The sequence below is a fragment of the Colletotrichum spaethianum genome, assembly GCF_022836535.1.
Source record: "Colletotrichum spaethianum MAFF 239500 DNA, contig02, whole genome shotgun sequence".
NCBI classification, from domain to species: domain Eukaryota; kingdom Fungi; phylum Ascomycota; class Sordariomycetes; order Glomerellales; family Glomerellaceae; genus Colletotrichum; species Colletotrichum spaethianum.
Window position 1 is genome coordinate 494,784 of NW_026054772.1, and position 27,370 is coordinate 522,153.

The window sequence follows — 27,370 nt, forward strand, 5'->3', positions numbered from 1 at the left end:
GGAAGTGAGCAGACACAGAGAAACTCTCAAAAGGGCCTGGGCCAAGTCGCAGGATGCAAACGCAACCCAGCGGAGCATCCCTAAAGGCTAACGTCCAATTTGAGGCGGAACCTGCTTCTGCGAAAGTCTGGACGTGCAGCAGCTGCGACAGTTGTCTCTTACACCTCCGACGTCCAGCGAACCAGTCCGCCGCCCTGGGACGACAGCCGACCTCTTTTGCTGCACAATGCCCTGTATCCAACAACAAAAAGACGGCGAAACGACCGGGCTGGCGGACAAAGATGGGCTGGCTGCCTTTGAATTGAACCAGACTGACGGGAGGCGCCAAGGTGCGTCCGACAATCAGATTGACAAAAGACTTGAGACGAAAGCGCAAGCACGGGCAAGGACGCGCCAATGGTTTTCCAACAATCGCGCAATGTCGGCCTGGCCAGCACCGCATTCTTTCCATTACGTACAAACGGAGCCGAACTAACATCGAAACGACCGCCATGCCGTCATCCAACGAGCACACTGGCGTTCCGGTCTGCTCATAAGCCAACATTCCCCTCCTTCTCCGAATCCGACATCTCCGCGGAAGATGTGCGCCTCTCCCAGTTTGCGCGCCCGAGAAGCTTCATGCCGCTTGGCGTCCGTGGCGAGTTTCCTCAATTCTGGATTCGTGCAAACCACCACAAGAGAACTAGCCAAGAATGCGAACCAGCTAAATCAATGACAACCTCAGCTCAGGAAGAAACCACCAACGAGCCCCAGCAGCATCTGGCGCCGCTGCTGGTCTAATGCAAACAGCCCCCGCTTGGCTGCCGCCAATTTGCGGATATTGCGGGGAAACTGGCCCCATGCCTCATAGGGCACCGTTTGTACTGTACACCAAGCCAGGACGTTGCATCCTCACGGCAAGCCTATGGATACGATGCGTACAAGAAACCAAAGGACCGAAACCACGGACGGCATCGCCATCGTCCTTGTCAACGACGACATTGTTGGGATTTTCCACGCACGTCGCCGCCGGCCACTTCCACCGGCCCACCGTTTTTACGTCACGCTATTCTTTTTATGCCTCGATCATGGTGAGGTACCCCTCTTCAACCCGCAGGGTCCAGTTCCTTGGGCACGGCTGCTCACCGCACCCCATCGGTCCGGCCATCTCTTCATGGCAAGAGCCCGAAGCAGCAGAAAATCCGGGGTCACGATAGCGAACTGCTGTCCAACGCCGACCTCGCGTCTATTTTCAAGTCACCTGAGCCGACCTGTTTTGACATCCCTGCCCTGCCAGCCAGCAAGCCCCGGCTCTCATGTTTGTACATAGCCTACAGCTAGGTATCCCCCACGGGCCCATCGTCGTGGTGGGCACCGACATCGCGTCTTGAGCGCAGCAAAAAGGGCCCAGCTGGCCTCCCCACTTGGCCAGTTTGCTTCGCTGGGCCCGGAAGTGCTCGAGCCCGCGGAGCCGCAGACCCATGCGCCCTCTTCTGGGGTCGTCTTGCCCTAGAGAACGATGCGTGCGTCCATGTAGGTAGGTAGGTAGGCATGCCCAGGTCAGCTGCATCAGCTGCCGAGCCGCCCTGGTAGCGGCATACGGGCGAGCCGTCCTGCTATGCAAACCCATGCAGCTTGTTGTAGAAAACGGCATGGTTGGCTGGAGAGCTCAACCCTGATGTCCCAGCGTGGAATCCCATGCCCCTGAAGCCGAGAAATCAAAGTCGGCCGGCGTCGGCACCCGGTCGAACCACGGCTGGCTCGTTTCGAGGGACTCGAGGCCGATGGGGTCGTTGTTGGGCTGGGCTATGATGTTGTCGAAGTACCGCTGTGACAGATTAGCAAGGTGGCTCTGCCCCGTCGTTTCGTGGAATGTGAACGCACCCAGTCCATCTCGTTGCCAACCGCGACCCAGCCGCGGTCGAGACCGGAGTCGCTTGATCCCAGCCCCGAGCTCATGAAGTCGAAGGGTTTAAGGTTATCTGCCGCGCTCGAAGGGAACGTGGTCGAATCTGCCATGCCGTCAGTGACTTGGTGACTGTCGTCGGCCCAGCCAAGCTCATGGGGCGGGGGGAGGGAGGGGCTCTTACCGCTGATGGAAAGGCTGTTGAGGAGCTGATCCTCCCGAGCGGACCTGCTTTCCGAAGCCGGGTCACCGGCCTCGCGCAGCCCCGACGTCGACGACACCCTGCCGCCCTCGTCCTTGGGCGGCGAGCTCGGCGGCGACCCGAGCTTGCTCAGCATCGTCTCGAGGATGTCCGCCGTCTTGCGCACCTCGGGCACGCCCGCGGCGATGCTGATCCACACCGAGTAGGACCGCTGCAGAAGGTGCAGCAGGTGCTCCCTCGTCGGCGGCGGGCTCATCTCGGCCGTCCACTCGTGCTCGACGCCGCCGTCCCAGAACAGCTCGTTGCCCACGGCCAGGTACAGGATGGTGGCGGCCAGCAAGAAGTCGTGGACGGCGAGCGAGGACACGAACCAGCCGTTCTGGCCGAGCATGTTGCCCGGCTGGCAGGCGTGCCAGATTGTGTTTTGGAAGTCGAGCAGCGTGATGGCGCCCTCGAGGCACTGCCGGCGCGAGTAGTCGTGCTCGCGCCGCGGCAGCGGCTCGAGGAGGAAGCGCCGGTGCAGCACGCAGCGGGCCTTGTTGTAGAGCGAGGCGAGGCCGAAGCGCTGGATGATCTGCGTCGCCGGCGTCGTGACGCACTCCTCGAGGGGCTGGACCATCATGAAGCGCGGGACGCCGGCCCAGACCTCGTTGAGGAGGCCGTCGAGGCGCATGACCTCGGCGTACGACGGCGGCGAGAGGAGGTGCGCCTGCCGCGCAATCTGGCCGAAGACGCGCATCACGCCCGACTTGTAGATGGGGTACGTCATCTCGGTGTAGTCGGTGGCCGGGCGCGAGGGCGGCAGGACGGCCGTGTCCTCGCCAAAGTCCTCGTCGATGAGGTTCCGGGGCAGCGCGCAGTCGCTGTCGATGCCGTTGACCATGCTCGGCAGGCCCATGTGGAAGCTGACGAGGAGGTCGAGCTGGACGGCCATGTTCCACATGCGGCGGCGCATCTCGCCCTCAAAGGCCGAGATGTTGGCGAGCCGGTCCGGGTCGCGGTGCAGGCCCATCTTGAGAAGCAGCCGCAGGCACACGGACGACATGACGTAGCAGTTTGTCTGGGCGGCGCGGGAGATCATGAACTCGGCCTCGACGTAGAGGATGAAGGGCGGGATCGTGGCGATGGACGGCTGCGTGTAGCGGCCCCAGATGAGGCACCACGCCGCGGCGGCGCGGAAGAGCTTGAAGCGGTCCATCGGCGGCACCGGCGAGTCGGACGAGAGCTCGTGCGGCGCCATCAGCGTCGAGTAAAAGACCCCGAGCGACATGATCATGAAGAGGAGGGCGAGCCAGTTCATCGGGGTGCCGTGGGGGTCGGCCCAGAACCGGGCGTACTGGTGGGCGTCAGCACGGCGCCGAGTATATCGACAGAGGTCGGGGGGGCGGGGGTGCGTTCTAGCACGGGGAGAATACATACTTGTTTTACAAACGTTGGCCTGTGGACAATGTCTGCGCGTAATCAGCATATAGTTCATGACAGGCCGCCCCTTACGAGGCGGCGTCCCGCGGCAGTGGCCTCTTACGTTGCGAGGGACTATGCGAGGAAAAGTACCGCATGATGAGCCGGTCGACAACCTTCCGCTCGGGCAACAGCCGCATCAGGTCCTCGCGGTTACGGGGCGTGCCCCGCGACGAGAGAAGCAGGTCCGGCGACTCGAGCTCGTCCGACGGCTCGGGGCTCTCGCCCTCGGCGAGCTCGGGCTCCTCAAAGAAGCTCTTCATATCCTCAATCTGTATCGTCCGTCAGCCGACATTCTCCTCTCGCTCGCCCACGAGGCGTGGTGGGTTGTCGCACCCGGCTGTGAGCCGGCGAGCGGGGCGACTTACATCCTCGAGGACCGCCATGAAGTGCGTGGCGCCGACGTACGTGCTCGCCCTCTCCCCCTGGACGAACTGCCCGCCCGGCTGCGCGACGCCGACCTCGCGGGCCCCGGCGGGAGCAGGGTTCTGCGGCGGCGCGGCGGCGCCCTCGTCCATCATCGTCCGCACCATGCCCTCGAGCCGCTTGAGCCGCGCCGCCATGCCCTTGGCCGGCTTCAGCTTCTCGGGCTTGGGCGCGTAGACGCAGCCCTCCGGCCGCGACTTCTTCAGGCACTGGCCGCACGGCTCGGAGCGGTCGCACTTGAGCTTGGAGGCGCGGCAGGGGCCGCAGGAGAGGAGGACGCGCGAGCGCTTCGCCGCGGCGGTAGCGAAGGCGGGGTCGGAGACGGAGGCGTTGGAGGGGTGGGAGCCGCCGGTGCTGGGCCCCGGCGGGCTCACGTTTTGTTCCCCGTTCATGGTCTCGAGAGGCGAGGTTCTGTTACGCTCTCTCTGGACAGGTATCTGCAGCGTGTCGGAGCCGGGTGTGGGTGGATGTCTCGTGGTGTGGGGCAGACAGAAGGGTATGCGCCGCCGTGATGCCGTTTCTGGATCCGGAGGTCAGAACTCTATTCGACGTCGGTCCCGGGCGCCGGAGTTGCGATGAGGGGCCGTTGGTCACGGAAGGAAAACAAGGGGGTCTTGGAGCAGCAGCAGGTCTCGAGCCGACAGGTGAGGTGCAAATCATGCGTGTTCATTCTTTTGATTATCGAAGGATCCTAAACCAGGCAACCAAGCTGACAGAGCCGTCCGCTCGTCAGACTCGGGGATAAGGTGTGTTAAGCCCGAATATCTAACATTTCCCTCCAAGTGCCAAAAACCACGACACCAGGCAGCCGGGCCGAAAAACATCACGGCCCAGCCCGTTTCCCCCCTTATGCAGATTGGCCAACGGCCAATAACCCAGAAAGTGCTTTTGTGTTCCATCTATAGCGCTGGTTCTCCGTAACCACACTGAAGTTGAGGGCTTCGCGTGGAAGGGCCTCCTCCTCTGGCCAGTAGCTCAACACTGAATATTCCCCTCTTTCGCCATTATAGCGTGCCGTTGTCTTTCTCGGGTCGCTGTTTCGTTTATACCGGGGCGTCGGGCAATCTCTCAATGACGTACTTTCCGCGGGCGCACTTCATAATGGGTACACCGGGAATCCGACGGAGACGGGAAACGAGACCCGCGTCGTTGGTTGCAACAATGTACACTCGGTCTTTCGATACTTTTGATACCTAAGCCGCAAAGTCAGTCAAGGAGCCTTACCGAGGACAACCTCCAGCGCGGATGTGACTTACAATGCAGTCATCAGCATAGACACCCTTGTGGGTGCACTTGTGACGTTCCCATCTTTCGTCTTTGGCTATTCTCAGCGGAAGGCGGAACTTGGGACCCAATTTCTCCAACTCAGCCTATGGGGTTGCTGTTAGTACGAGAATCGCAGTTCGCTGGGATTCAGGGCACTCACCATAACGCAGTCGGTAACGATGGGATGGCACGTCGCTAAGAAAACCTGTTAGCTATGTAGCTGGCAATAGTATATTCTGGTGCTTACCGTATAGACAGTCCATCATCGTCTCGAGTACGGGCAACTTCATCTGCACTGTCCGGGAGAAGAAAGACGTATCGACGATGACGCTGTACGGAGGGACAAGGGCGGTGTTGGCCTGGAAGAAGAAGGACGATGGCATTTGAGGGATTTCGCGGATCTTTTCGCTTCCATCGGGGCCAGCGCGCTCGCGCTTGGCCTTCTCGACGGCCTCTTCGGCCTTCTTCAGGTTCTCCTTGCGTCGGGCATCGTTCTTGCCAATAACTCGTTTGACCTGGCGAGGGAGACAGTCAGCAACGTGCTCGCATGGATAGAGCTTGCGTACAGAACGGCAGGTCCAGAAGCGCGGCCTGCAACACCACCCGCTTGTGAATGAGCTCTCAGCGGCGGGCTTGGGCTGTCGCGATCATCGTGAAGTTTTCGCGATCAAAAAAGTGCCTTATCGATAAGAGACTTTTTCTTCTGCGCAGCGAAGGAAGCGCGGGAAGGTAGAAGGGGAAACGTACTTCGGCGAACTTTCTGGTCTTCTTCTGAACACCCATTGTGTGGTCCTCTTCTGACTTGAGGTAGACGGTCGTAAGAGGTGTATCTTTGTCGTGTGACGGAGTGCTGGTGTTGACAAGGCTAGGCAAGGCTATCGCATGAAGATGGATTGAATTTGGCCGCCTACCACATGTGGCGGGGTGGGGCGCCAGCAACGGAGGAAAAAGTTTTCGGTGTGTGCTCGGAGGTCCTTGGTGTGCTCGGTGTGTTCGGTGTACCGAAAGAGGAGCATGGTGTGGAAAGACGCGGGTCTGTGCTTTCCGCAACGAGAAATGCCTACGCCGGCGCAATGTTTTCGAGCAGGGTGGGGCGCCGATGGTGGCCTAGAGCAACCGGAATGAGGGGACAATGAGACTCTCAGGGACTGACGAATGACAGGGGGGCTTCTCGGACGGTTGGGTGGCAGGCTTTAGCGTTGCAATCTCCTCCCCAGGAAAAAGCAAGTGATCGATCAACGCGCCCAAACGATGGGGGGAGATGGGCGTAAGACCGGTGCCTTGCATCAGGATTTCTGTGCGCTTGCCCTGCGCATGCATAAGAAGACAAAACTTATGATGGGAGGGCAGTCTGATGCCAATTCACTAGCAGGAAGTTATGGCCGCAGAGGAAACAGGCATACCGGTAGAAAGCAGACCAAGATGGGGACCTGTGGGGGGAAATGGGGCATTATTTGCATTCCTCGAAGAGGCTCGCAGCCGGTCCATCACTTGGTGGCCCATATTAACCGACGAACTTTGAAGATCTCTTACCGTTTGGTGGACATATGCCCAGGGACGCTTACCCCGGATGAGGGCTCGTGTTTGACGATGGGTACGACCTGCAGCCACTGTAGCGTCTGCTGCGAGCTGCGGATTAGTGGGATCAACGCTGGCCTGCTTGACAATACGAACAGACATGATCACGGCGGGCGACTCCTGCACAGTTCAGCTGGACAGAGTTGCAATGTACCACACTGTACGCTTTTCCCCAGATTCCGCCTCCTGCAGGCCAGAAACCTGCCTCGCATAACGTCCCAACACTGTGTGTCTGCATGTCTCTTTCCAAGAAATGCGCCCGAATGCACAAAAATAAACAGACCAGGCACACACGGCAAGCACGTCAGAACCAGCCCTCCGTCGCGGCCAAATGCGCCGCGCCACAAGGCGAGGGCCGCCCAGCCCGCTAACACGAACGGGACTCAGCACCCTCTGGACGCCGGTTCCTCTCCAACAGGGGATGACCCTTTTCTCCTTTTTTCCCCCAGGCCCATTCCCTGCTGACGACCCGGGCCCGCCTCTTGCCTTCCCTTTCCCTCCCCATCACGCACCCTCATCCCTCCCTCTCCTGCTCCCTCCATCCCTCTCCCTCCCAGTCAACCCTCGGAAGCTGCCCACCCAGCCAGACGATCAGCCGGCAACAGCAATGCTCTGATCAGCGGATCCCTCTCAATCTTTAACGTCTCATATTGTCCGCCTTGCGTTTTGCAAACTCCTGCGATACCTTCGTTCGACTCCTTGGTACCATAGTAGCATACTGCACAGCATCCGTCCACTCCGAATTGAACCAAATACACCGCGCCATCCGTCAGGCACCACGATCACGACGACCTCCTTACTCTGCCCGCGGGCTCCGACACAGACATAGCCATATCTCGCCGTTCCTTCGTCGACCCGACAGAACTACAGTATCGATCCTTCTGGAGAGAACATCTAGCCACGTCCGCATCGTCGTTGTAGTTTCGAGGCACTGCATTATATCGTCAACGCCGACCCTCGGACATAACTGGACATCACGATCAAGCCAGCGAACATGGCTCCCTCACGCAACTCGCTGAAGCGTACGCTTCTCCTGTCCACGTTCGCCACCCTCTCCCTCTTCTCGGCCACGGGCTTCGCGCAGGACAACACGAGCGGGGGAGATGCTCAAACGAGCGCCCAAACGAGCGCCCAGCAAACGTCGCAGGCGGCTTCCTCAAACCAGGAAGACGCCCAGCCGACACGCACAACCCAGACGGCCGCCGTCATCACCAACACGGGTGCTGTTGCGACCACGAACGAGGTCATCAGCGCTCCTAGGATCACCGGCAGCGGGGAGACGGGAGGCGAGGTCCTCACGGGGTTCCCGTCCCTCACCAACGCGCCTATCGTGACGACGTACCCGCCGCCAACTGTCCCTCCCACCAACAATGCTCCCTATATGCACAGGTCCAGCGCCCCTCAGGGAACCGTCTTCATCGCTGTTGGTGCCATTCTCGGCGCCTTTGGCCTCGGCATCCTGATTTGGCGCGGCATCGTCGCCTGCCTGCTGCACCGCTCAGTCGCCCGGGCCGCCAACGCTCAGCACCTTGCCAACGACAAGGCGAGCTTCCCCGCCCCTCCGGCTCAGTTCTACAAGTACACCGACCGCGAATCAACTCCTTCCCTAGTTCCCAATGCCGGACGTGGTGTGCGTAGAACGCAGCGCGGCCCCATCCCCTCGGCCACCCCGAGCCAGTCGAACCTCTTCTTTTCGCCAACTGCAGCCGGCGGTGGTAATAACAACAACTCGACCAACGCCCGCGACTCTCGCTTTCTGCCTTCTGGATTCTATGCCGCCGCCACGTCGTCTCCCAGCCCTGCTCACGGTCACTCAATAAGCTTGACGAACCTCCGTCCCGAATCCCGAGGCCAGTATGGTAGCCGCAACACGCTGAGGGAGTCTACGCCTCCCGACTCGCCTTCCTTTGGGGCCAGACGTGACTTGAGCACCAGCTCGGTCAACCTGTCTGCAGCCCCTGGGAATGGCCAAAGAGCACCGAGCGCCTACCTCGAGGACCTCCTGGACGAGAATCCCCACGCCTTCCCGCCAAGCTCGATGCGCCCCGGGTCTCGCAATGCCAACCACTCTCCTGGCAGTCGGTTCTAGAGCATGTTTTTCTCTTTGTTTCTCTGCATCTCTGCATCGAACAGTCTTCTTACGTCATGGAAAATTGGCAAAACGTCACGGCTTGGGGACTTTTGAATGGCACATTCACGGCGTCAGGGGTAATGATCACGTTGCATCACTGGTTTGGAATATTTCGTTTTAATTCTTCCCCCAACGCCCGAGGCCCTTACTTTCCCTTCCCCGGGGTCGGGCTTCAGCAAGTTTGAGATCAAAGGCAGTCGCACAAAAGAAAAGCCGGCCGCCCCAATCGGGTTGCCGCGCAAGGGCGGTGTCGTAGTCGTATTTCGTCCTGTGCTACGTACAGGCGCGTGACGGAGCATTAGACTGGGAGTCGGGGTGGTGATGGTCTGCCATTGGCATTTCTCTCTTCGCTTCTCTATCGCTCTCTAGTACATATTCTTCAATGAGCAAGATTGGTTCCACACTTTGTCTCCCGTGATGTAAATTGCGAGTGTTTTGCCGGCAACGTCCTTCCGGGACACTGTCGACATGGGCACACTTCATCCAAACCCCCGTCGTCACGACAACTGATGTTTCCGGACGACCAAAAACCTTGTCTGCGTCCAGAGGTTCTGCGCCGCCAGAGTTCCACTGTCACCGCTTGCCATCCGACTTGTACGGTCATCATCCCAATCAATTAGACTTTGGAGGGAGCGTGGCAGCGGGGACGGGAGGGAGGGGTTTGGAAAGCTTCCAGACTGCGCTCCGAAGGACCGAGCGAGCCGAGAAGGGAAAATCCAATCCCATCCCATCCCACAGCCCGCAGCTCCGGGTCTCGAGTTGTCCTCCTGCACATCTGGCCCGGACCCCATCCCTTATTCGGACGTCCCGCCCAGCCCTCACCTCACGATGCGGATGCCACCCTCTTCCCCCCCCCCTCTCTTCCACTCGTTGGCCGTTGGGGCACCTTGACATCCGTCCTTGTCTCGCCGCGCCACAAACCCCGTCAAACGAGCCCCCCGGGGGGTCTGTACTACGTCCCAAGGATCACGGGGTTAGAGGTGGTCCTTCGTTTCGACGAACAAGACGCTGTGGATCCTCGTCAAAATGTACGTCTTGTCTTGTCTTGCCCCCTCTCGGCGTCATGTCCGTACCCGAGACACGAGGAACATTGGGTCGTAGCCACGCGCGCCCTCAAGGAAACACCGTTGGTTCGAGAGGGCGCAGAAGGGGTGACACCGGCGGTATTCCCTTGGGGGCGCGTGGTAGCCCAAGGTGGCGGCGGCGGTACGGTGCAAGACGGGACTTCACACGTCGTAGGTCGTCGGATCTTCAGCGAAACGTCCTGTCTCCTTTATTTGTCGGGTTCCTATATCTAACATGCCTGGCTCATGCAAAAGAGCCGAGGGCCCGATGCAGGAAACTGTGGGCTAGGGTATGAATGTCTTGGTTTCCAAACGCCGGTATCCCATGATTACTTCATTTTCATTTTCATATTTTTATTGGCCCTCCTTTCTCACTCTTTTTTGATTAGATGTCCAACTGTCCTTGGTACCATCCCTTTACGTTAGCATCGCCTCACAGGCCGTCCTGGTTGGACTGGCCTCCCTCAACCTCCAACGTCGTGCCCTCGCTCGCGCCGCGGATGTCCTCAAGTCTGATGCCGCTGCGGTCGCACATGCTCCTAAAGATACCCCCCTCTCGCTGCCACAACGCAAGAGGCGTGTCCAGCTCCGCAATCCGGCCCGCATCCATGACGCAGATGCGATCGTAGCCGATGATGGTGCGCAGCCGATGGGCGATGCACAGCAGCGTCCTACCCTTGAAGCTCGTCGCGATGGTATTCTGGATCTTGTCGTCCGTCTCCATGTCGACCGAGGACGTGGCTTCGTCGCAAACAATGATGCGGCTGCCGCGAACAAGCGCGCGTGCCAGAGCCATGAGCTGTCGTTGTCCGAGGGAGAAGTTGAGACCGTCCTCCTCGACGGCCGAGTCAAGGTGGATGACGGACGACTCCTTGGACCTTGGGTCCTCCAGGTTGGCGTCCGCTGGGACGAGATCGGCCTGCCGCAAGGCAGACCACAGCTCCAAGTCGGTGTGCTCGCTGAACGGGTCAAGGTTGGACCGGACAGTACCCTTGAAGAGCGTAGGGTCCTGGGGAATGATGGCCAAGCGAGATCGCAGATCATGCAGACCGATCGTCGAGATGTCGACACCATCAATGGTGATATGACCTCCGGACAGCTCAACGAGTCGGAAGAGAGTGGACATGATGGATGACTTGCCTGCACCGGTTCGGCCCACGATACCGATACGCTCGCCTCCTCTCACATGCATGGACAGACCGGAAAGCACGAGGGGCAAGTTGGCGCGGTACCGCATCTCGACGTTGTCGAAGATGATCTCGCCCTTTTCCGGCCACGAAGGCCGGACCTCAATGGTGTGCAGAGGTGCCTCCTCTTCGAGCTGGGTGCCGTAGTACTGGATCCGCTCGACGGCGTTCATGCCGTTTTCGACTTCAGCAAGCTGGCGCACAGTGAACTGGATCATCTGCACAATACCGAGGATGTAACTGAGAACCAGGCCTCCAATGCTAGGCGACACGCTGAATCGCGAGGTCACCACGAGGATACCGGTGGTGAAGACCAACAGGTTGCCGATCAGGTCGAGACGCGTCGAAAGCCAGCGCTGGTTCGAGAACGTGAGGTAGTATGCGGCGTTCATCTCATCAATGGCTTTTCTCAGGTCGCCGATGAAATGATCCTTAAGCCCGTAGGCTCGGATGCTGGCGACACCGCTCAACCCTTCGCCGAACTTGGCGAACACGGTCGATCTGAGGACTGATTCGAATCGCTTGACCTCGCGCGCCGACGCGCGGTAGTAGGACGACGCGAGGATGAAGAAGACAAACAATGGTCCGAGGGCGATGGCGAAGTAGTGGAAGAATGCGATGATGAGAGCAAAGACGGACAGAATCATGGCCAACGTGAAGAAGTACATTCTCATGGCGTCAGTCAGGTTGTTGTCCATCACGTCGACATCTCTCGAGAATCGGTTTGTGATTCGGCCAAGGGGAGTGGTGTCGAAGAAGGACATTGGCGCGCGGAGGACTCTGGTCACCGCCTGCCGAAGCATGACCTTACTGGACTTGGTGCCCAAGATGGATAGCAGCAGCGAGAAGACGAACATGAGGACCGCCTGAAGAGCACCTAAACCGGCATAGATACCAATGTACTGCGCATCGGACAACGGGTAGCGCTTGCTTGTCCAGTACGAAAGCCAGAGACTGGTCATGATGTTTGCTCCCTGAGACAAAAGCAGGAGGAAGATCAGGAAGGGCGCGTTCAGAATCGATCCGGAAGCCCGGATATAGTCTCCGTATACCTTCCAGGGAACGCTCGCAATAGCACGCTCCTCTTGTTGCATGAGAGCCGCGCCCTTTTTGTTCTTCTTCTTGTCACCTTGGGGTGCCTCGGCCAGGTTGGTCGGGGCGGTCTCGTCCTTTTCTTCTTCTTGTGCAGTCGTTTCTAACAGGTGCTGGAAGCCGCGATGATCTCTCATCAGGTTGTCAAAGGTGTCAACAGCCTGGATCTTGCCTCCCTCCATCCAAATGATTCTGTCGCACCGGTTGAGGACCCAAAGTTGATGAGTCGCCAGTACTCTGCATTTGCCTTTCAGCAAGCCGAGGATGGCGTTATCGAAGATGTGGCGTCCGACATGAGCGTCAACAGCACTCAACGGGTCATCCATAAGCACGACGTCGGAGTCGAAGTAGATGGCTCTAGCGATGTTCAAGCGTTGCTTCTGACCACCAGAAATGGTGATACCGCGTTCGCCAATCTCAGTCAAGTCTCCGTTCGGCAGCATAGCAAGATCAGGCCGGAGGGCACAGCTGGATCTAGGTCAGTACAAGCCATGGTGGGGGCAGTTACAAGTGTGTCACTTACGCATTGATAACCTCTTGGTACCATGCCTTATCCATGTCCTTGCCGAAGAGAATGTTGTCGCGGACGGTGGCGTTCTGGATCCAGGCATACTGTGGGCAAAATGCCCGAGAAGCACCGAGAACAACCTCACCAGATGTTTTTCTCATGTCACCCGCCAGTGCAGCCAGTAATGAGGTCTTACCGCTACCGACCGTGCCGATGACGGCCACGAGCTCATCTCTCTTGATCTGGAAGTTGAGGTCCTGCAGCTTAAAGGGCTCCCGCTCCTCGTCAACAAGCGTGCTCGCTCCATCGCCAGTACTGTCTCCAGAAGAAGCCGACGGCTCATCAGACTTGGGGGCGGTCTTTGATGTCGCTGGGGGCTGAGCAGCACCCTTCTTGACCCCTTCCCAGTACCAGTCACAGGCTTTTCAGATTCCTGTGTTGCCGTCCGTTCCCAGGTGAAGCTAGCATTTGACATCTCCAAGGCATTCTCTCCGTCGGGCTTGAAAACCACATCCTCCTCCTGCTCCTCAGCCAACAAGAAGTCTTGGATGCGCTTCAGGGATGACCAAGCATCGACTACCTGACCGAGAACCAGAGGAAGCAAGTTGAGTGGGATTCGAAGGCCGTTGAACAATGCCAGGGACGAGAAGACTTGGGCTGGATTCAGCGCGTTGTTCGTCTTCGAGTACGTGACGAAAGACAGCATGGATGCGAAGATGGGCAGCGACAGACTGACGGCGTTGATGGCGTTTCGGATTGCCAGCAAGATCTGAATAGCGTGGATTTCGCGTCTTCGGATTTCTTTCAGGCGTTCGAGGAACGCGCTCTCCCAACCAAAGTACTTTACGAAGCGAACTGACTGTAGAATCTCTTGGGTCAAGCTCACCCGCTGATCCGTGACCTTGTTGATGGCTTTTCTCCGCTTGAACAAGCTCCTGATAGCCCTCGTCAGCAACGGGATTCCTGCGACCAAGAGAGCGAAACCGGCAAGAGCACTGTAGCTCAAGTTGATCAGCAATACGACGAGCGTGATGACACAAGATATCGGGGCAGTCCATGTCAAGTGGAACAGAGCAGAGGCCTGGTCGATACGGTACGTGTCGACGCTCATGAGGTTGACAATCCGACCGTTACCCCAGCCGGTTCCATCTCCCGAGATACCCGGGCCTTTGGAGGCTTCGCCTTTCTTCTTGTCTTTTTTCTTTCCCTTCTCATCCACTGGCGGGCCGTTGGCTGGCTCCTTGATGCCACCGGCCTTGGCACGGCCGGACAGAGACATGGCTTTTTCGAAGATGACGCTGATGAGGACGGCTCTCGACTGACCTCCAATCATCATGCCGCGGTAGATGAAATGGTTTGTACCCAAACTCTGGAAGATTTGCATAAAGGTGACACCAAGAACTAGGCCGATTCCCCTGCCAATAGCTGGAGGCGGCGTACCTTGTTGCGAAGCATCATATGCGTCGTTTGCGAACTGAATGAGGTAGCGCAGGGTGAAGGGGGACATGACCTGAAAGACGGTAGACATGAGCTGGAGCATGCCGCCGAGCCAGAACTCGAAACGGTAAGTCTCGTGCAATGCCCAGAGCAGAGGGTATTTGTCTCCTCTATCGACACGCTTCTTGAAGGCAGCCTTCAGTCTATCTGTCATGACATCTGCGGCTCTGTCTGGGTTGACAGCCCAGATATCGTTTGGCTCCAGCTGTCGCTTGTATCCAGCCTACAGTCATCACGTCAGTACGCTGACCTGTACGTTTGGCCCAGCCTGACACGGGGTCCAAGCCTCTCATGTTGGTACTGGACTGGGCAGCTTCACTTACACTCATCAGAGGGGCCATCCATTGAAAGGTCAGCAGGCTAAAGAATCCAGCCTTATACTCCCGAGACACGATCTTCTCTTCGGGCACGGGTGGGATGCCGCCCCATTTCAAGGGGTTTGGCGTCTTGTACCACGGCTTGCTCTCTGGTTGACGACGTGTCGCAGCAGTGGTGGCGACGCTGGTATCAGTGGCATGACTCTTGGTTGCCTTCAACTCGGGTCTGACCCTCTTCTCATCGGATTCGAAACCCTCATCCTTCTCATCTGCATGGTCGATGTCAATGGCGAATGTTGCGTCTTCCGGGTCCCTGGGAGTGATGGGCTCAACAGCGGCGGCCTGTGGGTCGGGCGCCGTGATGTTGGTTTTCTCGTCCTTGTCTGCCATTATCCGGCAAAAGACTCATGCGAGTCTGGTTTGGCTGGCGACTAGTCCCCTTGGCTATGAACAACTGCAAGGCTTGACTGGAGTCTCAAGTGGAACAGTTGGGCAAGCCCACTGTTGCTGCTGCTTGAGCGCCGAAGAGCTGATATAGCAAGCGAGGCAAGGTACACTACGTTTGCTGTGGTACCGGGGATATCAACTTATGTCCGTCACAGGGAAGAGTACAGGTTGGCGCAGAAAGCCCAGATGTGCGCCCCGGGCCCGCTTACAAACAGTCAAAGGGGACTGTTGACATGCGTCTTGGGTGGTGACGAATTCCGAAGCGAAAGGAACGGGGAAAGGGCGTGGGGTTGCGAAGAGTGGGAAAGGGAACCAAAAGATAAAGTCGAGGGGAGCAGAAAAGTCAGAGATATGGTCGGCTATCGTCTCGAAGAGGGAAGAGTACGTGTAATGACGAGGGTTGCCGACATATGGTTGTGGGCAGAATGGGGACGGGCTGCAGCAGATGAGCATGTAGAGAGTTTGTCTGGGCGGCTAAGGAGACGGACAGGATTTGATTCTTCGCCCTACTCTCCGGAAGGGATTGCAGCACGAGTACCAGTACCAAACCCGGACGATAGAGGTGGAGGCGGAGGGCGGCCATTATGACTAGGTACGGCTACTGATGCTACGCAGGACTAAGGACGGCCGCCCCTGCAACTCGAGAGAGTTGAGGGCCGCAGAGCGAGCTGCTGCTGGTAGGTTCGCGGACGTACAGGACGGGATTGGCCACGGTGGGCGGGAAAGGGGAGAAAACGAGAGCACAGGACGAAACGGGATAAGGATGGGGCCGGAGGAGACAGGGATGCTACGGTATGACTAGCACGAGGCAAGAAGGTGCCACACCCGGCAAGCGCAAGTCAACGTAAGAGTGCGTGCAAAGCAAAGTGCAAGTGCGAGTGCAAAGCACCGCGAGCCCGACGTGTTTTCGGTTTGGAACCGGCCAACCTTTTAGCCAATGTCATTGTACTAGGTATATTATGTAGTAGTGTACAAGCCTAGGTATATCTCTGAATGTACTTTGTACCACCGGACCATCGATGGCTCGGCAAACCAAGAGACAACGCCCAAGCTAAGGTAGCCAGTTAGCCCTCCTGCTGCTTCCAAACCGTTAAGCATAACCAGCAAAAAGCTGTGCAACTGGATTGCAACATCGGCATCCACTCTGCTAAGTCGCATCCACAACACCGTTTCTACTCCCCAAGAGATACACTAGAGAGTCGGAGAGAAAGAGAGAGAGAAAATGAGGTAAGCGCCACGCGAGTGACCTTTTCCTTGCCTCAACACTCAACATCCCGGACAGAATTCTCCTCCAAACGGAAGCCCACCGAGCACACAGCCAAGAAGAACGGCATCCTTTGCCTCGACCCGAACACGCGTCCCGCTGCGACGGTCGTGTTCCCCGACCATTTCGAGCCCTGAATAGTTATTCGCACACCGGCGCTGGCCGTGACATTCGCGCATTGGACTCGCTTGGAGTAATTAAAGCTACACTTTGAAACTACCTCCAGCTTCGACGACCATTCAACCAATGTTGGCCGCCTGCGATTGGCCCCTCAACTCAGCGCAATCCACACTCGATGTATTATTGATTCAACAGAGCCTCTTCACGCCAATACTCGCTGTCTCTTAGGACGATGTGGGAAGAAAACACAGTCGGCGCCTCTCTTTAAGATGAACCCTGCCCCCGCCCCATCTAAATAATTGTTTGTTATACGGACGGATTTCCGAATACCGTCCAAACACTGGGCAGGTTGGCAGGCAGCCGACGCACGACTCAAGACAGGCAATACGACAAGAAAATATGCCGATGACTCCTAGACATCTGTGGCGCGTTCCACAGGAGGATTCCGCAATCATCTTCACACCGCTGGCGATTGATGGAAGACTCGTCGTCGCTGGGCCCGCTGATGCTAGGTAGTGTAGGTATCCCAGGCATCAGGGACGAACCCTTCCAGAAGCCTTGTGGTGAAGGCGATCCAAGCTGGCCTGGAATGCCAGCGCCGGGGCCACCAGACACCTTGCCTGCCGCCTGCATTGGGCGCCCATCCCTGGAGCCAACCACCCTCGTGGAAAGATCGTTGGTGCACACACACCCGCTGTAGTCAAAGGACCCATGATTCATCAAACGACCCCGGAGGAGGCAAGAGGCAGAAGAAACTGCGAAAAAGTGTTCCGCCACTACAACCCAAAAACTGACCCTACCCACTAACATGAGAAGATGTTGGCCCGGACACGTAATACTGCTCGGTTTTATCAATCATCCCAGGTTGTCGTGTCACAGGAAAAGCGTGTTCCTTGGTACGCTGATGCTCTGGACGACCTGCGAATAAGCTACTCTTGGCAACTGCCGGACTCTGAGCTTCCCTCCCCTCGACCTGGCTGAAATCATGACTCCATTAGAAAATCATAGGGAAAAAAAAAGTCTGCCCCACACCACTTCGCAGGATCCCCATTCCTCCCCGTCATCTTAGCACAAAGTCACTTTCCTTGGCAGTTGTTGGCCGACAGCCGAAACGGCCCCGATGATACGAGGAGCTGCGGACTTAATCGGCAAGGACTTAAGCCCCAGGACGGCTCATGCCACCTCTGTCTGACCTCTCACGACGCCTTAGCAATCACCAAGCCCAGGGCAGCACGCCTAGAGACACAACAAGAACACGCGTACTTGCCAGTGCTGGTGGGCGGGGTTTACCGGGGTATGGCTGCTACACTACCCAGCAATCACAGGCACAAATACAACTGTATCGAAAGTAGACTTGATACCTCTTTACGGAACCCGAGTAGATCGTCCGTTTCTTGGGGGGAAAAATAGGAGGACCGACGAACCACGAAAGGGGACATCGGACTGAAATGTGAGCACCACCCGGCTGCCACTGGCTCCACCTCCTCGGAGCCGGCCCCGCCACGCCAGCCAAACCGAAGTCCCAACCCGACAAGCCAAGCCAAGGAGGAAAATGGGCAAGTGTTGGGCCAACTGGCCACTCGTGCTGCACAGGACTTGAGATGTAGCTGTGTCGCGTAACTGCAGAACTGCACAAGGGCAACGACACGTTGATTTGAATTCGGGCAACCTTGAGAATGTCGAGTCCTGCCGTAATTAGTCCTGTCTACGTTGGTCCTTGACTCATCCGAACCCAGTCATGCCGCCGGTTGGCGAGGAACTTTGGTCGAGTTGCTTACAAACATTCGGTCTTTGACCATCTGCGCCGGCAGCTTTCGCGTTCTGTTGCCGACTTGGACAAAGACGTCGGATCTTCCTGACCTACTCTGCGCGCGCGCGAGCCAAAGCTCCGTTGACGCACGCATCAGCAGGCGCGCGGGAGCCCACGTCGCAGCCACGTACCTTTGACACTAGGCAGTAGGGTCATGTTCACGTAGCCCGGGGCCAGTTGAGGCTGCAAACATTTGGCAAGCTGCCTAACCTGTATCGATACCTCGCGCCAAGCCTCGCACCGTTGGGTACCCTGATGTGATATTCCCCAGTGTCCATGAGTTGGTTTGCCATAAGTCAAATCCCCGATATCGTTGCTTGGCAGTAACCCTCGAGACAGTATGGTCTAGCAGTTGCCAAATGGCTCGTCGGGGTGTACATGACGGCAACTGGTCACGTCTAGATAGCCCAATTCCCCGAGCTGTGAAGTGACATTGGATCCCGACTGGCACTTTATTTGAGGAACACAAACCCATGCTAGAAGCTAGAGTTAAGTATCAACTCGAAAACTAAACTACTAGGCTGATGCGGCCGTGTTCAAGACGTGGCTGCCGGAACTCCCTTTGTAAATCCACACGAGTGGCTCCTCGCCTGTGTAGTACGTGACTGTGCAACCATGTGAAGACCGTCGATTCCAACCCTCATGGGGGGAAGGGAGAATACGCCAGGTTCACCACGGAGCAGACCTAAATACATCGTCGCAAGTTTGCAGAGACGGCGAGACCGCAGACCTGTCGTGTCTCAGACAAGATGTCCTCTCCTCCACCCCTACACCGCTCCAAGCACCGGAGAAGAAAGCGTCGCCCTTATGTTGTCGTCATCTCGCGAGCGTCCGTTCCTAGCTCGCCACAGTGGGTTTCTATTTCCAGTGATGGGGTTTCCTGGCATCATCACACACGACGATATGTACCCAAGGGATCACCATCATGCCGCCGGGAACACACACTCTCTCTCTCTGATACTGTCCAGCCCGTACGCAAGAGGGCCTTGCGTACACAGGGAAGGCTGCGCGTGTCTCCCCTGTCCGTCTCGTCGAGATCACCTCCTCCACCGTGCTTCCGCGTAGGAAACCGACGAAGGGGAGAGAAAAAGGGCGGGAGAATAATCGAACCTAGAAGCACCATATGGATAATGGGGCATGGATAGAGGACCATCTGCCACCGACATCACGCACCTCTCGGCCATCCCTCCGTTTGCTCGCTGGGACCGATATCACACCGCCCTCGACGAACACATATAAACGAACACCACACACCTCAAGAGAAACCGCGCCATGTATATAAATATCCATTGAACTCCCATGCCATGAACAACGGCATGATGTGTAATGAGCTAAAAACCACTAGGAAGAAAACAACAATTCCTACAAGGACGGGGAGAATATCAAGACGCTTCCTATAGAAACCCCTCCCCATCCCTAACGTCTCGGACGTCTGCACCGTCCCCCTTTCCATTTGCGAACCTTTCGCGCCCAATTTTGATGTTGTGTTGTTCGTGCTGCTAGTATACAACCCGTACGCCCACAAGTCTAGGAAAAGAAAAAAAAAGACTAAAGGAAAAAAGATGAAGACGAAAAACCGCTATACATGCCACCCTCCAGCAATGCATGAAGCAGGCATCGCCAGAAAGGAGGCGAGAGCCCACCCATTGGCGTATTGATTCCTGTTGGGGCGTTCATCCAGTCTTCCGCGAGAACTGGAAAAGACGACGAGAAACCCGGAACGCCCTCTAATCGTCTTCAGAGGCAGAATCTTCGGCGTCTTCGGCGGGAAGACCTAACAAAGACCTGTCCATGTCGTCCAGCTCTTCGTCATCGTCGGCGGCGGCCGTCTTGTCAGCGTCGTCGCCGTCGTCCATGGTAACGTCTCCCATCGTGATGTCGCCGAGAGTCTCGTCACCGTTGGCATCGCCGTTCGCCTGGGCCTGTGATCCCTCCCTCATCTCTGAGGCTCTCTGGGCGTCAATGTCCATGGTCATGTCGCCCGCATCGTCATTTCCATTTGTCTCGCCGTTGACCTTCTTCCTCTTCCTGGGAGGGATGACACCGAGAGGCGGACCCTCGTGGGCATCCCACCGTTTCAGACGCCGTGAAGTGCGTCTTAGAGCTGCGGCGTAGGCGTTCGCCTCTTCACCAAAGTCGTCGTTCTCGGATGCCAGGGGCGCGATACCCCCGATGCCTTTTTGTCTAAAGGGCCCAGCGTTCCCATCGTTGTTTGCCAGTTGCTGACGGGGATCGTCCTCTGGGTCGCTGTCCTCGAAAGGATTCTCCATTTGCTTGATACGCATGAACGCCCGGTAGAGAGTGCTTCCCTGCTGCCGCTTCTTCTTCGCCTTATGAAGTTCCTTGCGGTAGCCACGATCGAGGATGTACTCAACCCGTTGGTTTCTGTTTCTCTCTACCGCGATTTGGTGTGCTGTGGGGGGCCGAGGCTTTCTAGCAACGATGCCCTCGGCGGAGCCATGGGCAGCTGGAGAAGAAGCCTCGAAGATCTGGTACTTGAGGGGTGCACCCCCACGTCGCACCGAGCCCCCGAGCCCTCGTGCCAATGCTTTGGGCGGCGGTGTCGAACGAACACTATCTAGATCAGACTCGTGCTTCGACGGGCGGATGCGAGGCAAGATGGCTGGCCCATCCTCGGCCATTACACGCGATGTTCTCGAGCCGCGTTTCGTTTGGTTGTCAGCCAGATACGCCTGGTCTGCCTCCAGAATCTTGGCACGCATCTTCTGCTTCTCCTCACCGAATTTGATCTCCAGCTCCGTATCGACATTCTCTGCCGCCTCTTCCTCTGGCGTCATCTCGATGAGCTCCGGGACGCCTTGGTTGGCGACGTCCACGCCGTAGTCGACGCCTGGACCAAACGGGTTCTCGTCGCAACCCTCTTCCGTGAAATCGGACTCAAGGTAGAACCACATGATCCAAAGAAACGCCTTAGCACGGGACATGCTGGTGTAGTTGGTCTTCATGACCAAGTCGTGGAATTCTCGTCCGGGCGGGAAATGCAACTCGGCGATCTTTGCGGCCGATTGGCAAATGACGAAGAGCAGGTTCACAGGGTTCGTTCGAGGAACATCGCGGCCTTTGATCTTGTTTAGGCTGCCAGGCTCTTCGCGGTCCTCGGCACCGCCCTTGAGGATGGACTTTAATCTCGGAGCGTCCTGAAGCTGCTTGTAGGCATGCGCATCTTGATGCGCCTGAAGGGAGGGGATGGCGTGGTATGTTCGCAATTGGGCTCGCATCTCGGGGAAGACTGCAAAACTGTTAGCGGTTGGCAATCGATGGACTCGTAATGGAATGGGCCTCACAGTTCAGCGTTGTGTTCATTCTGCCGATGTTGACCAGCAGGCAGACCATGGCCATGCCCTTTGCCGCACTGCGATCGCTGAGAAGCTTGTCGCGAAGCACCTTGCTCGTCTTGCTGCTTCGCGACATGGTGTCGATGTAGAGATCGGCAAAGTTCTGGCGGGGTTTCTCGGGCTCATACGAGTTCGTGAAGACGGCTGTTTCGTCATCGAAGATGGCCTTGAGGAAATCGTATTGGATGTCCTTGCGCCAGAGAGGCTCGCCATCCTCCTTCTTTAGATGCCGAATCTTGCCAGTGATGTTGCTGGATGACTCTTTTGCTGCATTCTTGCCCTTCCCACGGCCTGACGTCTTCTCGCTTGGCTCGGGCGTGCCGTCTATCATTCGGGTATCGTCGTCTTCGGTCATGGCCTGCGAGAGGAAGGATTTGCCCTCATCGCCGCGCGCTGGAGACGTGGGCGCCTCTGCGTCCGACATTGCGCCGCCCGCAGTGGAACTAGGAGAAGCCGGCGACATTGCAGGATGGTGTGGGATTGATCAATCGGCAGGCGTCAATGATTCAAAGTAGATTCGGATGGTTTGCGGTCATTGGTCCAGCGTCGTCTACCTCGTCACACGAATGCGGAAGTAGGCGTGAATGTCGCGATTATGGAGCTGGGGGCTCTTCCAATTAAGGGATGAAGTGTTGTCGGAGGGAAATTGGGGCGCGGGTTGGGTGAATTGAAGGAAGTGGATGATGGATCGGACTTGGTTGTGACGTGCAGTGTCGGGTTGGACTTTGCCGACCGCCCCAGACCAGCCGCTGATGTCCAGATTCCGCTGCTGACTCTCAAAAAGCGAGGCACGGAGCGCGGCTCACGATTTGGGGGAGCGCGTCAGGCTGACACCAACCACAAATATAGTGCGCTTGCCGTCCACAAAGCCGGGATAAGAAGCTTCAGGACATTCCAATACAACACCATAGACTTAGGAAAGAAACAAATTTTCTATGTATGGTCAAGCAGTAATTAACTTCTCAAAGGCATCGTGTCAACCATGGTATGAGGTTCCAGAGCACTGACATTTAGTGTTCCTGGCTCGCACCTACAGCACCCTACCTTCGTTCCCTGTACTCTCTTCCTTGCCTTGCCTTACGTAATTGCCAGCCTGGCTTCTCCGGACCCAGCTCCCCAGCCCTCCGGCATGGAGGCTGTAGCTCCAGATGGTTGTGTTCAGCCGGTATGACCCGAAAACCATCACTTGTATTTCTGAATATTAATTCAAGATTGTTGTGCGAGAGATTGATGAAAAAAGCCGCAGACGATCTTGTGCTGACTCCTTCCGAATGGACCAGACACTACATCACACCTCTTACTCGTTTATCTATGAACCACATCAAGACAATCACGGTAACTTGTTGGTCGAGGCCACTTTTCAACCTCGACTACGAACTGCCTCGCATCTAAGCCCGCCTTGTATACTGCCATCTTACACATTCTATTGAGTTGTAACACACCGCACAACATCGCGTCGCGCGAGTCCTGTCACACGAAAACATTTATATCAGAATCTGTTTTTATTGGGACTTCTCAGTCCAGACTGGCTGTCTACTAGGGGATGGCCTTGCACGGCCGCCTCGCCCCGAACCTAAGACCGAAGTCTCTGATGCCTCCAGCCCCCGCAATTCCTTTCTATTGCAGGAGCTGAAGACCACGTCCATATGTGGCCATTACCGATTAAGAGCAAGAACTTTTGTAACCCCTCCCTGTTGAAATCCCAAATCTGTGCCTGGGAGGGCTTTTGGTTCCCGCTCTCAAAACGTCTCGTGATTAACCGTCCTGTCGACCGTCCATCCGAACCTTCCATTACCAGTCCAGTCTATGCTGCCGCCTTGTCCTCAATATCGCTGCCCTGCCCTGTTTGCCCCGGGGACAGACCTGCAGCGCGTCGATGATGACCAGACGACCGAGAAATCCACTTTTGTCTATTGTATGCACGGCGAGATGCATGACCCTTCTATCATCGAAAAGCGTCGAATATGCCCTTCGGGAAACGCTGGAAGAAAAGCAGAACATGATCTTCGTAATGCGTAGGCAGATCCAGGATCCGTGTCGTGTATCCGTAGATCCGGCCACGCTGCAGCACACCGCATGTGTGTTGTCATGCAGCTCTGCCGATTCTCAAAGCTTTTCCCAATGTCGGTCTAAGGGTATCATGGAGTTTCGGTCCAGCAAAATCAAAGAAATGCTCTCTATCGATGCCGATGCCTGTCCGAACACCCGATGATGCTTCTCGTTGAGAAATGAGAGGCACAACCGTCGGCTCTCGGGATCATGTCGCCGTGTCGAAGAAGTCGAAATGCAGAAAAAGCGTGATGATGAATGCGTACCATGTCGACCCATGCGCGCAAACCAAAAGAAAAATGACAAATCGAAAACTCGCAGCTTGTCGGAGAAACTGCATGGCGAAATTCTGTGAGACCTCCGTATATGTCACAGTCGCCAGACATCGTGGTGGATATGTGTTTACCACCAGGACGAGTTTCCGCCAGGGCCGCCGGGGTTGCCGTAGCCACCGCCGCCGTAGCCGCCACCACCACCACCGCCGCTGTAACCACCGGCGCCACCGCTGAAGCCACCAGCAGCAGGGGGGCCACCGAAGCCACCGCCGCCGCCAGCGCTGTAGCCGCCAGCACCACCACCGCCGCTGAAGCCACCGCCAGGAGCGCCTCCGAAGCCGCCGCCGCCGCCGCCGCCGCCGCCGCCGCCACCTCCGAACTTGCGGAAGTCACGGTTGGCACCCTGTCCACGGCCACCGCCGCGAGGACGGCCGCCACGACCGCCGCCGTAGGAAGACTCACGGGCAATGGTCTCCAAAAAGCTGGGAACCTCCTGGTTGGCCTCCTTAAGAAGCTCAAGAAGCTCGCGAACGACACCACGGTTACCCCGGTTGAAAAAGGCAGTGGAGTGACCGGTGTTTCCGGCACGACCAGTACGACCAATACGGTGGACGTAGTCGTCAATGTCGGTGGGCAGGTCGTAGTTGACGACATGGGTAACGTTGGGGATATCGAGACCACGAGCGGCAACAGCGGTGGCAACCAGAATGGGGCAGCGACCGTTGCGGAAGAACTCCAAAGCGCGCTCACGCTCACGCTGAGTGCGGTCACCGTGAATAGAGGTGGCGGGGAAGTTTTGGTTGATCAAGAAGTCGGACAGAGAGTCGGCCATGCGCTTGGTCTCGACGAAAATGAGGGTGAGACCGGCACCGTGGGTGTGGAGAATATCCAAGAGAACAGAGCGCTTGTCGACGTCCTCGACGTACTCGACCTTCTGGGTAATGTTCTCAGAGGTGGAACCAACACGACCAACGGACAGGAAAATGTAGTCCTTCAAGAAGTCGCGAGCGAGCATCTGGATGTCGCGGGGGAAGGTGGCGGAGAACATGAGAGTCTGGCGGTTCTGAACATTGGGCATGTCCTCGCCCTCGACGATACGGCGAATTTGGGGCTCGAAACCCATGTCAAGCATGCGGTCAGCCTCATCGAGCACAAGGTACTTGATGTTCTGGAGGGAGATGCGGCCACGCTCGATAAGATCGACAAGACGTCCGGGGGTGGCAACGAGCAAGTCGCAGCCGCGCTCGATCTGACGAAGCTGGGAGCCGATGTCGGCACCACCGTAGACGACACAAGGGCGGACCCAGGAGCGGTACGCGAACTTGCGGGACTCTTCGTAGATCTGGGAAACCAGCTCACGAGTGGGAGCCAGAATCAGAGATGTGGGGTAAGCCTTGCGCTGACGGCCGAAACCACCGGCGGCGTTGGGAGGGACCGTAGAAGGACCGTTGATGAAGGCCTGGGACAGAATGGGGAAAAGGAAACCACCAGTCTTTCCGGAACCAGTCTGAGCACAAGCCATAAGATCGCGACCGCCCATAACGATAGGGATCGAGTACTTCTGGACGGGGGTGGGAACCTTGTAGCGAGCCATCTCGATGTTGCCGATGAGGTGGTTGTCGAGAGGGGGGTTGGAGAAGGTGAGGACGGGCTCAGGGACGTCGTGTCCAGAAGCCTCGACGGGGATGTCGTCGTACTTCTCAAAGTTGATACCGGTCTGCTGCTTGGATGCGTCGTCGACACCAGTGCCGAAGAGCTCGCGCTCGACACGGGGGTTGGCAGGGCCGGGAATGTGCTTGCCGTCGCGCCACTGGCCGTCGCCGGAGCCACGAGCCTGCTGGCCACCACCACCACCAGCGTTACCGCTGTAGCCGCCGCTGTATCCACCGCCGCGGCCACCGCCTTCTTGCCAGCCACCACGACCACCACGGGGTGGAAGGACTGCTGCTGAGCCGGAGGAGGGCCGGGAGGACCTCCAGGGCCGCCAGGACCGCCCATGGCGGGCCAGTCACCGCCGGCAGGCGCACGGGCATCGAAATTCTGCTGGCCTCTGCTATAGAGATCGGTTAGCGTATTTGGTTCCCAGGTTGGAGATGAAGAGGTAGATGGGGAGCATGTTCCGCATCGAGGGGGTAAGACTGACCCAGCCCAGGCGCTGTTGTTGATACCACCGCCGCCGCCGTTGATTGCCGCCGCCGCCGCCGCCGCCGGCGCCGGAGGGGGAGGACCACCATTCATCTTACGCATGTGGGGAGGGATGTAGGAGCGGGGTTGGTTCTGCTGGTCCTGAATGTTCAGGCCAGACATGTTGAGTTGGTCAGCCATGATGGATGATTTGATCGTGACGAGTGTCGAAGAGGTTGGTTTGCTTCTTGTCGACAGTAGAGTATCTCGGATTGATCGTCGGGATTGTATCACTCTCGAAACGACTGAAAGGACAGCTGAGAGAGTAGATGGAAGTGAAGGGAAGCCGGTCCGCGATTGTTTTGTATTGGGAATAAAAACAAGCAAACCGAAGGATGGGAAAAGAGAAATGAAAAACCGAAAGTCGGGGGTGACTTCCAAAAGTTCGTCTCTCGGGGGGGATCGTCTATTAGGCAGGCGCGTTGTGCTGAAGACGCACGACGATTAGTTCAGAGCCTTGTATTTCCCAAGATGCTTCAAAGGAAAGACAAGAGAACAAGTGATGAAAAGTAATGCGTCGGTGAGAGGATGGGGTTGAAGGAAAAGAATCCCTTTTTTTTTTGTAAGGTGGGAAGAGTTTTGTGGGAGAGGGGAGGTGTGGGTGGGAGGGAAAAGGGATTTTGAAGATCGGAGGAGGCAAGAAGTAGGGGAGAAAAAAAAATTGGTTTGAGATTGTGTCGGAATCCACCAGAAAAGGCCAGACACCCCTGCAGTCTACGTTGGCACTGGTGCTGTCGCTGGTGCATGCAATGGCGCTGGCACTGGCACCGCACCACTAGACCGCACCTGCCTCCTCCAAGAAAAATTTGGGGGGCGCCTCCTCCCCCCTTCGCTTCCCTTGTTGTTGCCTTTCGCGCCTTCCTCACTCCCACGCCTGCCCGGGGCGAGGTGAGTCGAAGACGGGTTTGCCCCTGCGTCGACTGGACTGGCAACTCTGGACCCAGGAGGGACGCCCGCCCGCCGCCGCTCGGGCAGCCCTTCAGACGCGCAGGCTCCAGGCTCCCTCAGCCGCTACAGCCCGCCAAGGGGTGGATAAGCAAGGCACCGGATTGGCCACCCTGGAAGACGGTGTAGCATGTGCTTGTTTTCTACAGGGTGAACGAGCAGAGGATGATGACATGTGAGGTGACAGTCCACGCTAAACTCTCTCCGCAGCCGACAGCCGACCAAGTTTTTATTGTCTGTTGTACCAAAACTCTTTCTCCCCTCTGTCTCTCTACCTATACCTATTATTTGCCATCCCACTGGGCT

The 27,370-nt window shown here is 57.3% G+C and overlaps 7 protein-coding genes across 7 annotated transcripts; 2 read left to right on the forward strand and 5 right to left on the reverse strand.

Annotated features, from left to right (window-relative positions):
* Positions 1–1,648: 1,648 nt before the first annotated feature.
* Positions 1,649–4,366, reverse strand: ColSpa_01021 (fusarisetin A cluster transcription factor fsa6; the record flags this gene model as incomplete). The annotated part of the gene is made up of 4 exons (XM_049267233.1): positions 1,649–1,807; positions 1,864–3,484; positions 3,582–3,820; positions 3,917–4,366. 4 exons carry the CDS (start codon positions 4,364–4,366, stop codon positions 1,649–1,651), a joined length of 2,469 nt encoding a protein of 822 aa, XP_049123190.1.
* A 651-nt stretch (positions 4,367–5,017) lies between these two features.
* Positions 5,018–6,023, reverse strand: ColSpa_01022 (rRNA-processing protein fcf2; the record flags this gene model as incomplete). The annotated part of the gene is made up of 5 exons (XM_049267234.1): positions 5,018–5,167; positions 5,231–5,344; positions 5,401–5,435; positions 5,488–5,755; positions 5,988–6,023. The coding sequence occupies 5 exons, from the start codon at positions 6,021–6,023 to the stop codon at positions 5,018–5,020; spliced, it is 603 nt and encodes a 200-aa protein (XP_049123191.1).
* Positions 6,024–7,812: 1,789 nt separating this feature from the next.
* Positions 7,813–8,907, forward strand: ColSpa_01023 (uncharacterized protein; the record flags this gene model as incomplete). The annotated part of the gene is made up of 1 exon (XM_049267235.1): positions 7,813–8,907. One exon carries the CDS (start codon positions 7,813–7,815, stop codon positions 8,905–8,907), a length of 1,095 nt encoding a protein of 364 aa, XP_049123192.1.
* Positions 8,908–10,446: 1,539 nt separating this feature from the next.
* ColSpa_01024 (multidrug resistance protein fer6) lies at positions 10,447–15,004 on the reverse strand (the record flags this gene model as incomplete). Its single annotated transcript, XM_049267236.1, is given in 4 exon segments — positions 10,447–12,760; positions 12,816–13,200; positions 13,212–14,520; positions 14,621–15,004. The coding sequence occupies 4 exon segments, from the start codon at positions 15,002–15,004 to the stop codon at positions 10,447–10,449; spliced, it is 4,392 nt and encodes a 1,463-aa protein (XP_049123193.1).
* A 4,978-nt stretch (positions 15,005–19,982) lies between these two features.
* Positions 19,983–22,074, reverse strand: ColSpa_01025 (INO80 subunit 1; the record flags this gene model as incomplete). Its single annotated transcript, XM_049267237.1, has 2 exons — positions 19,983–21,505; positions 21,561–22,074. The coding sequence occupies 2 exons, from the start codon at positions 22,072–22,074 to the stop codon at positions 19,983–19,985; spliced, it is 2,037 nt and encodes a 678-aa protein (XP_049123194.1).
* A 1,794-nt stretch (positions 22,075–23,868) lies between these two features.
* Positions 23,869–26,260, reverse strand: ColSpa_01027 (ATP-dependent RNA helicase DED1; the record flags this gene model as incomplete). The annotated part of the gene is made up of 4 exons (XM_049267238.1): positions 23,869–23,981; positions 24,233–25,879; positions 25,909–25,988; positions 26,079–26,260. 4 exons carry the CDS (start codon positions 26,258–26,260, stop codon positions 23,869–23,871), a joined length of 2,022 nt encoding a protein of 673 aa, XP_049123195.1.
* ColSpa_01026 (uncharacterized protein) lies at positions 23,896–25,886 on the forward strand (the record flags this gene model as incomplete). The annotated part of the gene is made up of 2 exons (XM_049267239.1): positions 23,896–24,011; positions 24,260–25,886. The coding sequence occupies 2 exons, from the start codon at positions 23,896–23,898 to the stop codon at positions 25,884–25,886; spliced, it is 1,743 nt and encodes a 580-aa protein (XP_049123196.1).
* Positions 26,261–27,370: the final 1,110 nt, after the last annotated feature.